The sequence below is a fragment of the Prosopis cineraria genome, unplaced genomic scaffold (genome assembly GCF_029017545.1).
Source record: "Prosopis cineraria cultivar Desert tree isolate PC_DT_omini unplaced genomic scaffold, ASM2901754v1 PC12, whole genome shotgun sequence".
NCBI lineage: Eukaryota > Viridiplantae > Streptophyta > Magnoliopsida > Fabales > Fabaceae > Prosopis > Prosopis cineraria.
The window spans coordinates 6,456,081-6,471,240 of NW_026555343.1; the positions used below are offsets into that span (position 1 = coordinate 6,456,081).

Consider the following 15,160-nt stretch of genomic DNA (forward strand, 5'->3'; position numbering starts at 1 on the left):
ATAATTAACAAATCATCATACAATTTACAATAAATATTCCAAAAATTAAAAATTAAATTCTAAGAAATCATAACTTCATAAAAATAGAGCATAGTAAGTTTTTTCAATTCTATTGCTTATGAAAGGCAAATTTAGAATGATGGAGGAAAATTCAATAAAAAATAATTACAAAATGCACACTTATGTGCAATTACCTAGTATCTACCATGAATATGTGATATATCAAAAATTGAATTGCTCTTTTGATACCTATAAACACATAACAACCCCATCACACCGTTGATTAGGAATGAAAAATTATCATAAAAGATGAGACAAGGGGTGAGAGGGCATTAGTGACAAAGGGAGAAGCTAGAGATAATGAAAGTTTTGTAATTCTGCTTGTCTTAATGAGAGAATGGAGCAATTGAATGATATTAGGATTAAAAGAAAATCTCGTGTGTTTTATGACTGCTCAATGTGATTGTATATTTGTGTAATTAAAATTTTAAAACTAAAAATAAAAAAATTGTGGGAAGTTATGATGATAGGAGAGTGGGAGAGAAATGACAAAAAATAAGAATTAAAATAACTCACTTAATTTTAAATATAATATTTTTTTAATATTTAAGATTTGATAGAAAATCTAATGTGTATACTGAAATTGCATATTTTAGGTGGTGAAGAAGTTGGAAAGTTATGATAATGGATAAAATTATAGGAGAGAAAATTTAGGGATAAAAGAAAGTGGTTTATACAATTTAAAATAATATTGTTATCATCTATAAAAAAATTTTGGTATTATGTAAAAAAATTATTTTTAGAAATTAATGTTGACATGGATAAGTTATAAATATTTTATTAATCCATACATTTATCATTCAGTTTTTATTTATTTATTTACATGATTTAATTTGTAAAAAATAATTTAAATTATTATTCATAAAATTATCACACTAATTTAAAATTATTCATGAAATGACAATACTCAAGAAGTTATATTTGAGATCATGAGAGAGAATATCAAAGATAAAATTTTTAAAAATAAAATTTTAAATTATGAAATAGTTGGAAGATTATATTTGGGATTTTGAGATCGTAGGAGAGAAGTTACATTTTCAAATTATAATCTTATAAATTAGAAAAAAATATTTTTAAAAATTAATAATGATGTAAATAGCATAGAATTGTAATATTTAAAAAAAAACTCATACATGTCAAACTTGAAAAAGTATTTCTTATTTATCTATTATACACACACATACACACACATTCTCGCCAAATTTTACGTGAATCATGGATCTAAGAAGTTATTAGAATAATAGAATAATCTAAATAACTATTCATATTTAAATTTAATTATATGCATGAATTAAAAAATTCACAGATTAAATAGTAGAGCAAGAAGGTTATTAGAATGATAAGATACTGAATAACTAACCATATCTAAAAGAGAAATTGTGTCGTTAGGAAATTATTAAATTATGGGTTAAAAAGTTATTGGGATGAATAATCTAAATAACTATCCATATTTAAATTTAATTATATGCATGAATTAAAAAATAAAAAACTAAATTGTGAGGCAAGAAAGTTATTTAAATAATAGAATATTGAATAACTAACTATATCTAAAAGAGAAATCGTGAGATTAGGAAATTGTTAGATCATGGGTTAATTAGTTACTGAAATGAAGGAATAAAAATAAATTATATTTATGAATTAAATATAATTTTGTAAAATAAATTCTTATGTGGCTTTCTAAAATTTAACTGTTTAAAGAAAATAATACTTGTCATCCATAGAGATGTACTTATTATTCTTCTATATATATATATATATATATATATAGGTTCGTTCCTAACCTTTCACTGTAGAGAATAATTGCCTCCAAGCATAATTTAATCAACAACAATACCTTTCCAAAATCCTTCTTTATTTACCATTAGAGATCAAAATTCTTCTTTCAAAATATCAATTTTTTAATTAACCAAGTGTTCCAAATATCATTCTTTCAACAAAATTAGTTTTAAACTCAAAGGGGGAAAAAAATCAAACCCACATTCATCTTCATCAATGGTAATCCAAACAATTATACTAAAATTTTCTATAAAAGTATTTATTCTTAAACTCAAATTTCAATTTGATCAAACTCAATCTACTCTCCCAATAACACAAAGTAGAAATAAGGATGTTAAATTTCTTATATTAAATATGCTTAAGAATAGTATACTCCAATAAAATAACTTAAGTTATTTAGTTAGGTACTTTCTGAATTTACGTATTTATAATTTATTTTTTAATCTTTAGATGTGGGGTTTTTTATATTCTAATATTCTTTTTACTACTTTTTTTCTTCTTTGTTTTCATTTTCATCTTCATTTTGCTTGGAATTGTATTTTTTTTTAAGTATTAGAGACTTAAGGTCTATTATTCATCTTCAATTTCTGGTTAATTTACTAATATAATATTAGTAAATTACAAAACCTATTAGTAATTTACAACTGATACTGTTAAATTAAGAAGTAAAGTTAATAATTTAATAACTGATATTATTGTTTATAATTGAACAACTAATGTTAAGTCTTATATAATTATTGATATGTCAACTCATATTAGTAAATTAACAAGTAAAGAAAGAAAATTAATAATTAGTAATTTTACATAACATGTGAAGGGTATTTTGATCTTTTTACTATTGAAATTATTTTAACTTTTATCCCCCTAGACTGAATTGAAATTTCAAAAATTTTGGAGACCCACTCATAATTATGTCATATCCCTAATTCTTATTTAAAATTCTTCCTTTTATTTTAATCTTTTAATTTTATAAAGTATCTTTGCAATGCTCTAACTCTAGTATCATTAATTTTATTAACAAAATTAAAATTTGAAACATTGATAAAGTATTCTCAAATGTTAGGTTTGAGTTATTCGATTTACCTGTACAAATATGATGCTCCACTATGTCTATAATAAAATATCTCAAATGAAAGCTATGACATGAATTGCTTTATATCAAGTTGAGTTTAAAACTGGATCTTCATGTAAAATATTAATGTGTTCCTCTCATCCCTTGCTCATAATCATTTTGCTCAAGCTTTGGAATAGGAAAACACAAGAAGAGAAATATCAGTGACAGAAAGTTTTAAACAGCAATACAAGTCACACGATCTAGAGCAACTTATAATGCCGTCCTTTATGTGCAATAAAAATCCATATACCTACTTGCTAGTATGACAATCACTGAATTCTAAATATGCCCATTTCAAGTACTGCAAGATCAAACAAATAATTATTCGTAGTGAACTTAAAAGAAATTATTAATATGGGTGATGAGTAAATCTAATTATCTTGTGTGTTTATTATCCCGTGAGTATATTTAATAATTTAGTATAGATTGCCTCATATGCCTTGATCCTATTTGTTATAGAAAATATGGTTAGAATAGAGTTTGGATTCCTATATAAATTAATCACTTGATGAACAAGAATAGAAAAAAAGGAGAAAAAGAAAAAAGAAAACTCAAATCGACTATCCAAAAAAGTAGATTAGATATCTCATTAATTGAATCATGAAATTAAAAAAAAAAACGAATTGAGTCATTGCAATTTCAAATAATTTCAAATCCCCAGCCTTGCTTTTAATCCTCAGCCTTAGCTCGAGTAACCACTAGGTAAGTGTTTTGTGAATGTAAGGGAGAAGAGATAGAAGAAGAAATAGAAGATAAAGAAGGAGAAGCAAGAGGTGGAGTAGAAGAAGGATAAGAGATAGGAGAGGAAGAATAAAAAGAAATGGGGGAGCAAAAGTAATAGGGTGGAGGTATGAAGGGTGACCAAGAAGGTAGATGAGAAGATGAATCAAAAGAGGGAACATGAATTTGGTTAGAAGGAAGAGGCATGGTTAAGGAGGAAGAAGGTGAAGGGGGTTGAAAAGCAACATTTGGAATTGAACAAGGAAAAGAAGACTCATCAAACCAAACATCATGAGAAATATATATATTTTCATTGGATGCAAGACATTTATAACCATGATGAGACATGCCATACCCTAACAAGACACATTGCTAATAATGAAAAGCAAACTTGTGGGAATTATAAGGATGAAGCAAGGGATGACAAGTGCAACCAAATACATAGAGAAAAGTTTAGTGAAAGGAACAACATTTTGAATAGTAGAGGATGGTAGTAAATTGGTAACATAACTGGTAGTAAGAAAGGCATCTTCACATTATTTCAAGGGTAAATAAGCATAAGAAAGTAAGGCAAGACCACCATCCAAAATGTAATGATATTTTCCCTTAATAAGACCACCTCTTTTATTGGGACCAAATGTCGATGCTGACTGGGACAACACTATAAGCACCTTTTTTATTTCAAGGTTATGTATGACCAAGATCAAATAGCCGACTTTCACTTGGATCGAACCATCGATGTTGATCCCACAGGCATTGACCGGGATTGGAGTGGGGGAAATGAATGGGATTGAACGGCCAACTTCCATTAGGACTAAATTACTGGAGTCGATCGGGACTAGAGTTTGAGTAACAATCAAGACCAGACGACCAACTTTCTCTAGGACCAGATCGATAACGTGACTAGGACGGGACCACTATTGGCAACCAAGACATGATCGTAGGCCCCAATTGAGACTGGACAGCTACTTTTGATTGAGGTTTGACTCCTACTGTGACAAGATCAGATCGATGACCTCAATTGATACCAGACAGCTGAGGGTTTAGTGCCGATGGTCCTGTCCTAGTCAATGCCGACAATTCGGTCCAGTTCAAAGTCATTGAACCCGATCTTGGTGAGATCTAGCCTCTAATTTCGATCGTAGGTGACCATCCAATCCCAATCAATGCTAGCGATCCTATCTTAGTAATCATCACCAGTCTTGTCTCAGTTGTTACTGACGGTTAGGTCACAGTGGAAGTGTTAGTACAAGGTGGTTCAGTCTTGATAGATATTGGCCGTTCAGTCCCGATGGTTTGGTTTTGGTGGAAGTCATCCGTCTGATCTCAATTTTCACTTGCATTTTAGTCCTAGTTGGCGTTGATGGTCTTGTCTTGGTCGACGCTAGTTGTTAGGCTTCGTTGATGCTGACGATTTGGTCTTGGTGGAGGTCATCTATTTAGTCCCAATTGTCACCAGTGGTACAGTCCTTGTGAAAGTTTGTTGTTTGATCTTGGTAAGCACCAAAAGTTGACCATCTAGATTGCCAACTTTTATTAGGACCAAATCGTCGACGTCGTCCGAGTTGCTTTGAAATTCAAACATAGAATTTAAAATTTAAAATTTTACTTAACATCCAAACAAAGAATTTTAATATTACAATTTAAAATTTTTTATATAATTTAAACTAAGAATTTAGACCATATAAATTTTAAACATGAGATTTTAAATTCAAATTTCAAATCCACCCATCCAAACACAACATGAAGGGATTATTGAAATGGCATTATTGGAATAATCATTGGGAATAGGGGAAGGCGTGAATGAAGTTATAGAAACGGTTGAAGTTAATGCTCCCATTTGAAATGAGAAACGACAAGACCATTGATGAGAATGCCAAATATAAATGGGGAAGATAGAACACTTGATATAAGAATAAATCCAGTGAATCAATTGCATGAGAAAATTAAAATTCAACCAAAGCAAAATTGACCAATGACATTGAATATATGCTAACCCATCAAAGGCCCGCTGTAACATTTGTTAATATATATTGATTGACTGAAGTAATGAATTATTGTAGCCAGCTAGTGGCTGACTTGTGCTTCTATGGTTCATTCATCATTTGCTTTTCCAAGGCATGGGTTCAAAAATTGGTGGCTAGGAAAGAAGTATCGTAGCCAGCTGATTAACATTATGTTTTTCTCACCTTATTTATAAATTATTTTTATTAAAATAAAAAAGCCTTAAATATTATTAACCCTCTCTAGAAATTAAACAAGTTTCTAACTCTATCTCTATACATATTTCAAATATAAAATAATCTAACATTTAATAATATTCTCAATATTTAATGAAAATAAAAATATAAAAATAAAAATAAATCAATAGTAATGCCTTATGACTAAAACAAATGATCATCTCAACTTCTATGTTTATAAACAGTATCAGAGTAGCATAACAAGTAGGGCCGCCTGCCAGGGTCTTTTATGTCAAAAGTAAGCTGCAGGCGACCCAAAATATGTGGCTCCGTTTCTTCTCATCGTCCCTTTCTGTATACGGACAAAATTCTTTCCCGGAAGGATACGTCCACACTGACCACGCGTCATTTGAGCCAAAGTCAGAAAGTGGGTATTTCAAGGAAATTTCGCTTACAGACAGCAGAAAGTGGGTTTTCCTCTACCTAAATTCATTCAGGAATCGATCATTTGCTTTTATGCTATCGGCACTTTTGCAGTTAAACATGTCTTATTTCCCTTCTGCTTCATCCTCTAGTTCGGAAAGCACTTTTGACTACGACGTGTTCTTAACTATCAGCCACCCCAAACATCATGAGAAAACCTACTTCGAAAAAAACTTAAGAGATGTTGGAATCAGAACTTTGATTGATGATCAGAGGGAGGAGTTTTCCATGCATGAGATAGTAAAGTGCAGAATGGTTGTGGTTGTTTTCACACCAGACTTCGTTGAATCCGACGTATTTCTGGCGAGACTGATGAATATAAGGCGGTGCCAAAAACTGACGAACAAAGAAGTGTTGCCTCTGTTCTGTGGAGTGAGTGAGGAGCAAGTACGTGAGCAGTTTGAGGATATGGATCAGAGAAGATTAGATGCTTGGGATTTGGATTTCGATTTGGATTTTGGAGGATTTCCAGCTGAAGCTGCTTCGCTTTTGGATTCAGGAAGAGCCACCGCTGAAGCTGCTTCGTTATCTGGCTTTACTCTGTTGTCTGATTTGGGGTAATAATTGTTCCTTTTTAATTTTCTTTTAGCTCAATACTCTCTGGCTTCCTCCAATCCTGCAAATAATTTAATTTACTTCTAATTATTTTATCAAAATTGAAAAAAATAATTAAGTTATTGATATTGCTTGGAAAAGAAAGCAATTTTTTAGTTTATTCTTATTAAATATATATCTTTAAAAATATTTTCCTTATGAATAATATATTTTGCTATACTCATACAAAATTGCTAAAAGGTAAAAATTAGATGAAAATAATTAATGATCAATTTTTTTTTAAAGTGACTATCAATTGTTTTTAAAGGATGACTTATGTAGATGGCAAAAAAAAAAAAAAAAAAAGAAAAAGAAATGACTTATGTAGAGGATTGAAGGGAGTATTCCCCCCTTTTTTGGTGAAATGAAGGGAGTATTTAATAGTATGTTTTCTCAAAGAAGCCATTAAACTAGGAAAATATTTAATTGGGTGAAATTTCTGAGAGACTAAACTGATCTCCTTTATCTTTCCTCTTCTTTTCCCATCGCTTTCTCTTCCTTGCTCTTGGATCAAAATTTCAACGGTTTTGATTTAACATTTTATTAAACTATTATTATAATTTAGAGAAAAAACATTTAAATAAATTTAAATTTTTAAAATTTGAACTAGAATGAAAAAAATCAGTCTATAATATTTTTATAGTAGTCTACAGTCTTAAACAGATTAAATATATTTATATATTTTTTTTATGTAAAATTATAATAATAGTTTCATAATTAAAATATACCTTTAGTCATTTAATTTTATATAATATTTTATTTTAATTTTTTAATTTTATAAAGTATCTTTTTAATTTTTTTAACTTTAACATAGTTTTTTTTAACCAGCAAACTTTAATATAGTTAAGTTCATCTTAAAAATTTTTTACATTAAACTTATCAAATGTTAACATATTAAATTTAATTTTTTTTAAAATAATAATGATGATCAACCGAAAAATAATCATTTAATTTGCAATTATTAGTATTAAGGTTAGATAATAGAAAAACACACATTAAGAAACAAGAGTTTACAATACATGAGTAGTAAAAAAACAAACATCATGAGACATTCCTGTTGTTTTTTAAATATAATTTTAATTGATTAATTGTGACAGGAATAAAATCAGCAACATTATTGCGAATTTATACAAATACTTGTTTCATGAAGACTTGTTTCACGATCTTCAATACCATCAAGCAGGGTTACGACTTCGTGTAAGAGAATTGCTTGATATTTTGCGACAAAAATATATTGCTTCAGGAGATACGATCATAGTTGGAATCTGGGGTGTTGGAGGTATTGGTAAAACTACGATTGCGAAAGCTTTTTATGATAAAATTGGTGGTGATTTTGAGGGTAAAAGTTTCCTTACAAATATCAAGGATGTATGGGATAAGCGTAATGGTAGAGTTCTTAAAAAGCAGCTTATTTCAGATATTTCTGAAGTTGAACTCGATGAGAAAAGTGATGTCCTAGTGATACATGAACAAATGAAGCAAATACTCCATGGAAAAAGAGTCCTAGTAGTACTTGATAACGTAGATAGTGGATTCCAGCTCATGGAACTGTGTGGGAATATCAAGTGGTTTGGTAGAGGGAGTTTGATATTCATTACAGCAAGAAATGAGGATATCTTTAAAAACTTTGTTGATGTATCATATGAAATGAAAAGGTTAGATAGTGATGAGTCTATTAAGCTTTTCAACTGGCATGCATTTAAGAAATCTACTCCAACAAATGATTTTGAGTATCTTTCATCCACAATCATTACTTTTTGTGAAGGACTACCATTGCTTCATGAAGTTATTGGCTCTCTTTTACATAATAGGACATTACAAGAGTGGCAAGGTGTATTGAATGAATTGGGTAGGACTTCTTATGGTCAAATAAAAACAAAGCTCTACATTAGCATTGATTTTTTAACTGGTTCAGAGAAAGATTTGTTCTTTAATATAGCTTGTTTTTATGTGGGTCAGAGCAAAAACTATGTTATACAGTTGTTAAAAGGATCAAGATTTCCTGTGAAAATGGGAATGCCCGTAATCATTGAGCGTAACCTTGTAAAGGTCATGAATGACAAGCTTTATGTTCATGATTTGCTGCAAGAGATAGTAAGAAGCCATCGTGACAAGCCACTGTTCAAATATAGTTATGATGTATTCTTAAGTTTTAGAGGTGATGATACACGAAAATCCTTTGCTACTCATCTTTGCTCTGCTATAAAGCAAGCAGGTATTGACATCTACATGGATGAAGAACGAATTGAAAGAGGAAAAAACATTTCATCTTCACTACTGCAAGCAATTGAAAGTTCCAAAATTTCAATAATTATACTATCAAAGAATTATGCTGGCTCTAGTTGGTGTTTGCAAGAATTAGAGAAAATCATGGAATGTTACCGAACAACTTATCAAGAGGTTTTACCTATATTTTTTGATGTGCGACCATCTGAAGTTTGAAAACAAACAAATTCTTTTGGAAGAGCATGGGATAGACTTATCAAGAGAAATTCAAGCAATGAAGTGGAGACATGGACAATTAATTCACGGAGAGCCCTCATAGAAGTTGCCAACTTATCCGGATGGGACATGCAGAACTACAGGTATTTTTAGTTTTCTGTATTTGGTTCTCGTGCATTGGAACGATCAAATTCCTTAAATTCTTATCCTTAAGTTTCTTTTCATAACATGTTTGTGCTCCTTTTGATGACAAATTTTTCATTGAAAAATTTTCATAAAAAGGAAAAATACTTGTTTCTATTATAAATTTTTTTCTATGCATTTTAAGGATTCTTGGTATAACTTATTCTTATCTAACTTCTTATTTTTGCCATGCAGAACTGAAACTGAGCTGATTGATGAAGTCATTGAAACTATTACAAAGAAGTTGGGTGACAACAAATGCCTATTTGTAGCTCATCATCCAGTGGGATTGAAGTCTCGTATGCAAGATATCCTCCAATTGCTAAGAAGTAAATCAAAAGATGTTATCATTGCAGGGATTTGGGGGATGGGGGGGATTGGTAAGACAACGATTGCTAAAGCTATCTACAATCAAGTTGGTCAAAGTTTTGAAGGGAAGTGTTTCCTTGCAAATGTTAGGGAAGTATGGAAGCAACATAATGGCCAAGTTTATTTGCAAGAACAACTTCTTTCAGACATTCTAAGAGCAAGAAGGTGGGCTTTACCAAATGTAGAAATGGGGAAAACCCTACTGGAGGAAATGCTTTGTAAGAAAAGAGTACTTGTTGTACTTGATGATGTGAACAATGAAGACCAACTTAAAGCATTATGTGGAAGTCGAGAATGGTTTGGCCAAGGTAGTAGAGTAATCATTACAACTAGAGATCAACGTTTGCTTAAGATCCTTAGAGTATTTCATGTCTACAACATGAAAGAGTTGGATGATAATGAATCTCTTGAACTTTTCAGTTGGCATGCATTTAAGCAAGCGATCCCTGAACAAGAAGACTTCATTGAACTTTCAAGAAGGGTAGTTTCTTATTCTGGAGGTTTGCCACTAGCTCTTGAAATTCTTGGCTCCTACCTGTTTGATAGAGAGATACTTATTTGGAAAATAGTTTTGGAAAAATTACAACGAATTCCAAACGATCAAATACAAGAAAAACTGAAAATAAGTTATGATGGTTTGAGTGACCATATAGAGAAGGATGTGTTCCTTGATATATGTTGTTTTTTGGTTGGCAAGGACAAAAGTTATGCTACACAAATATTAAATGGTTGTGGATTTCATGCGGAAATTGGAATTAATCGTTTGATAGAGTTGAGTCTTGTAAAGGTTGGCAACAAAAACAAACTTGATATGCATGACTTATTACGTGACATGGGAAGGGAAATAATTCGTGAGCAATCACCAGAGGAGCCTGAGAACCGTACGAGATTATGGTTTTATGATGATGTAATGGATGTGTTGACAAATACCACTGTAAGAATGTCTCTTGATGACTAAATTGCATTTTTTTCCCAAAGTTTTTTTGTTTAAAATTCAATACCTGTTTTTTCATGATTTGATATGCTCTTAGTATCTTTTAGTTTCCAAATAGGTTCAAACTTTTATCACATATTGCATATTTGCATGATATAAATTTTAATGAATCTGATGTTAGTTTCCCTTTGTTTAACAGGGAACGATGGCTATCAAGGGACTAGCTTTGAATAAGTCAAATAATAATTCAGTTTCTTTGAGTGCAAAAGCATTTAAGGGGATGAAGAGGCTTCGTTTGCTACAACTTAATCATGCACAACTTACTGGAGACTATAATTATCTATCAACAAAATTGAGATGGCTTTGTTGGCATGGATTTCCCTTAGAGAACATGCCAATCAACTTATGTCTAAAAGAAATAGTTGCCATTGACTTAAAGTGGAGCAGTCTAAAAAAAGTATGGGAGAAATACCAGGTATTCACCATTATATTTTTTGGTGTTAAACAATGCTGACATTAGTTTTATTTTTTACATTTATTTTATTCTTTTAATTTCCTTTATCATCAAACTAATTAAAATATTCTCTTTGTATAGTTGTTGGAGAGGTTGAAAATTCTCATTCTGAGTCATTCTCATTACTTGACGGCGACACCAAAATTTACAAAGTTACCATATCTTGAAAAGTTAATACTCAAAGATTGTCCACGTTTGTCTATAATTCATCCTTCAATTGGTGATCTTAAATATATTATTCTGTTAAATCTGAAGGATTGCAAAAGCCTCAAAAACCTCCCAAGAAGTGTATATAAGTTGAAATCCTTGAAGACCCTTAATCTTTGTGGTTGCTCAAAAATTGAAAAGTTAGAAGAAGACATTGAGCAAATGGAATCTTTGTCAACTTTGGTGGCAAATCAAACTGCTATAGTACAAGTTCCATTCTCATTAGTGAGACTGAAAAGCATTAAATATGTGTCTCTATGTGGCTATGAAGGATTATCTCGTGATGTATTTCCATCTCTTGTTCTGTCTTGGATGTCACCAACTCATCGTTCAAGGTCCTTATTCCAAACATTTCAGATTTTACCATCTCTAATTAGGAGCATGTCACATCCTTTATTTGTTAAAAGCAATGAAAGTGTGGAACCAAGGCCAAGCACAGATGAAGCTTCATGTCGAAAATCTCCAACATTAATTGAATTTCATGAACAAGTTCCCATTAAAAGATTAGAAACATTTACGAGTACTCTGACAATTCATGTTGGCAGTTTCAACAAAGTTGCTGATACACTTTTAAAGAGTATTTCACAGGTTATTCTCTTTCTCTCTCTACTACCATGATTGCAAAGCTTTCTAAACATTTGAAGAGCATCTTTGTCATAAATGTTAAATGGTTATTAAGTCATGGCAAAAGCTCGGTTCTGAAACTTGAATGTACAATACAGTGCGATTTATCTTTTTCATATCTGTGAGTAATAACGTACATACTACACTTTCAACAATGTCATGTTTTTGTGTGCTTAAATTATTAACCTTTCACCACATTATCAAACATGCATGCCTAATGTTAAATATCATCTATATTTCCCGTGTTATCAATTAAATGGGATTCGTCTTTTTTCAAATAGGGATGGCATGATGGTGGGGTTGATTTGTCTATTCCAATAGACAATTATCCAGATTGGCTAGTTTTTGTAAGTGAAGGACCTTCAGTATCATTTAGAGTTCCTCAAGTTGTTGGCCGTCGCTTAAAAGGAGTGGTCCTCTACATCATCTATTCATCTTTTCAAGTTAGCATGACATCTGTATATCCCATTGGTCTTATGATAAAGAATTTCACCAAAGCTACTATGGATTTCTACAAGCAGGATGCTGGAACAACTTTTACGGATAAAGAATGGCAAAACATAGCATCTAATTTGGAGCCTGGAGATGAGATGAAAGTTAAAGTTGAATTTGCACATAGGTATAATGTGAAGAAGACTTCAATCTATCTTATATATGCTGAGAAACTAATGAGCTGAGCATCACTGAGTAAAGTTAAAGCATATACAAAAAGGTATTGTTTGTAAAGCTTTTAGTTAATTGGGGTTGTCACAGTATAGGATTCACGTGCGCTCTTTCTCTCTGATCTCCCCCTCCTTTTTTTGGACGAATAGGATTTGCTTGTTCTTATTCTAAGTATACTATGATGGTTGTTCCCCGCAAGGCTTTGCTTTGATGACAAGTGAAGGTGAGAGGTCGAAGGCTTCATGACTTTTACTTTTGACTTTTGAATTTTTTTACTTTTTATTATTTGTTAAGGAAAGTAGAGAAAGGAACATCCTGGATTCCTGTTCTAGATACTTGAAGGCGAGAGGTGGAAGGCTCTATTTTATAGACATGGTAATTTGAATAAGTCAGGCTTAAAATGCCCAGAAACATAAGTAAAAAAAGCCCATATGAAGAAGTTCAACCCTAACATATCAAGTTTTCAGGCTGAACTTATTACTCAAATTATTAAATATTATTTTAATTTTTTTAGTGAATTTCAATTTTAATCTTAATTTTTTTTATTTTTATCTTATTTTAATTTTATTTTATTAATAATAAAAAAGAATTCGGGTATTCGAGCTAAACTTATTCAAGTTTAGGTTTGGTTTGGATTTCTTTGAGTTTATTTAGGAAGTCTAAATTAGGAAGTCTAAATAAAGAAATTTTTTTAAACTCTCAAGTCTAGGTCTAAAATTTTTCACGTTTATTCGAATTGACCCAAATTACTTATTCTATTGTGATACTCTTTCTCTCATCCTCCTTTTTTTGACATCTTCTTTCATCCTTTGGTTAATGAAATGATGAATTTATATTATGTAGTTTATGATAATTATAATGTTGCAACTGCAAGCTCATTTCTTCTAATCCCATATAGAGCTGAAAAAATAAACCAAGCTTGTTTAAGCCTTGAAATAATTAGGGCTAGGCTGCTGAATTAGAGGGTATAAATGAGTTTTTGGCTTAAAAGAGCTGGCCATAATAGGCTTACAAACAAAAAGGCTGCCTTTTAACCCCGATTATTTTTTTAAAATTTAACCAAAAATTAGAAAACATCAAGTGCTTATCATACTTCAAGTCTCTTATCAACAACAACAATCACTTTTAATAATGCATTTTATGTGTATTTTAAATACTTCATCAATTAAATTTGTTATTTTTGAATCTTATTTTATTTTATTAATATTTAAGTGTTTTTTTTAATCATTTACAAATTATAATGTAGGATTATCAAGATAATTGTATGAGTATGTATGATTTTTTTATGAACAAGTCTAAATTAGAGAATTATTTTGATAAACCAATATTAAGTTTCATAATTTGAAAGAATTAGATTTTTGATTGGTGAAAGAACAATTAAACTCAATTTTCAATTCTTTCAAGGATAACTGTTGATATTCTTAGTATTTAATTTGAATCACTACTATGGCTAGTGAATCAATTTTTAGTATTGGTTCACATGTTTTGGCAAAAAAAAAAAAAATTGAAGTTCTCTTCTTTCAAATAATATTAAGCTAATTGTTTATACTCATAATTGGTCACATGATTTTGATAACGTTGTTATGATATCAAATTTAAATGTTTAAACTTTATAGATTTGTTGTCGATTTACTTAAATTTATTTTTTAGACTTAATTTTATGTGTAATACTTTTTATTTTGAAATTATAAGTGTATTTATTAGGCTTTTAAATTAAAAAAAGAAAAAAAATATTAGGGCTGAGGCCCATAAGGCTGGCCCTACAACCTTAAGAGCTAGGGCCGGACTTCAAAATCAAGAGCCCTAAAGTAATTTTGGGTTTTTTGGGCTCAGCCCTTTTAAATCTCGGTTTTAATTGCCAGCTCTAATTTCTTATTATATTTCTATATGATACTAATAGGAGAAAATTTTGCCAACACAAGAGTTTTTTTTTGACAAAGAAAAAGATCATGCTAATTTTCTTTATAATGTTTTCAACAAAACACATCCAGCACTTAAGCCCATGTGTGTCTAATGGATCTATTTGAAGGAGATATAGTTCACACAACTCAAAGATTTGATTCTTAATGGGTTTCATTCGCTGTATGTGGATCAAAAGTGCTTTAGATTTTTAAATATTGTATGCGAAATATTGTTCCAATTTGAAGCATTTGGTGCCTTTTTCTGGCTTTTAGGGTTGATTGATCGAATTACGTCTTCTACAGTAAGAAGTCCCAAATCTGAACTCAGATCTGCAAGTAAGGTGAAGTGAATGGTAACTTTTCACTTTTCAGAAGCCATATGAGGAGGGGGGATGG

At 30.7% G+C, this 15,160-nt stretch overlaps 1 protein-coding gene across 1 annotated transcript; it reads left to right on the forward strand.

Moving 5' to 3' along the window:
• Positions 1 to 6,183: 6,183 nt before the first annotated feature.
• Positions 6,184 to 13,251, forward strand: LOC129288831 (uncharacterized). The gene is given in 6 exon segments (XM_054925601.1): positions 6,184 to 6,890; positions 8,025 to 9,512; positions 9,748 to 10,855; positions 11,055 to 11,330; positions 11,451 to 12,164; positions 12,482 to 13,251. Coding segments are annotated over 6 exon segments (4,506 nt in total). The 5' UTR covers positions 6,184 to 6,366; the 3' UTR covers positions 12,878 to 13,251.
• The last annotated feature ends 1,909 nt before the right edge of the window (positions 13,252 to 15,160 follow it).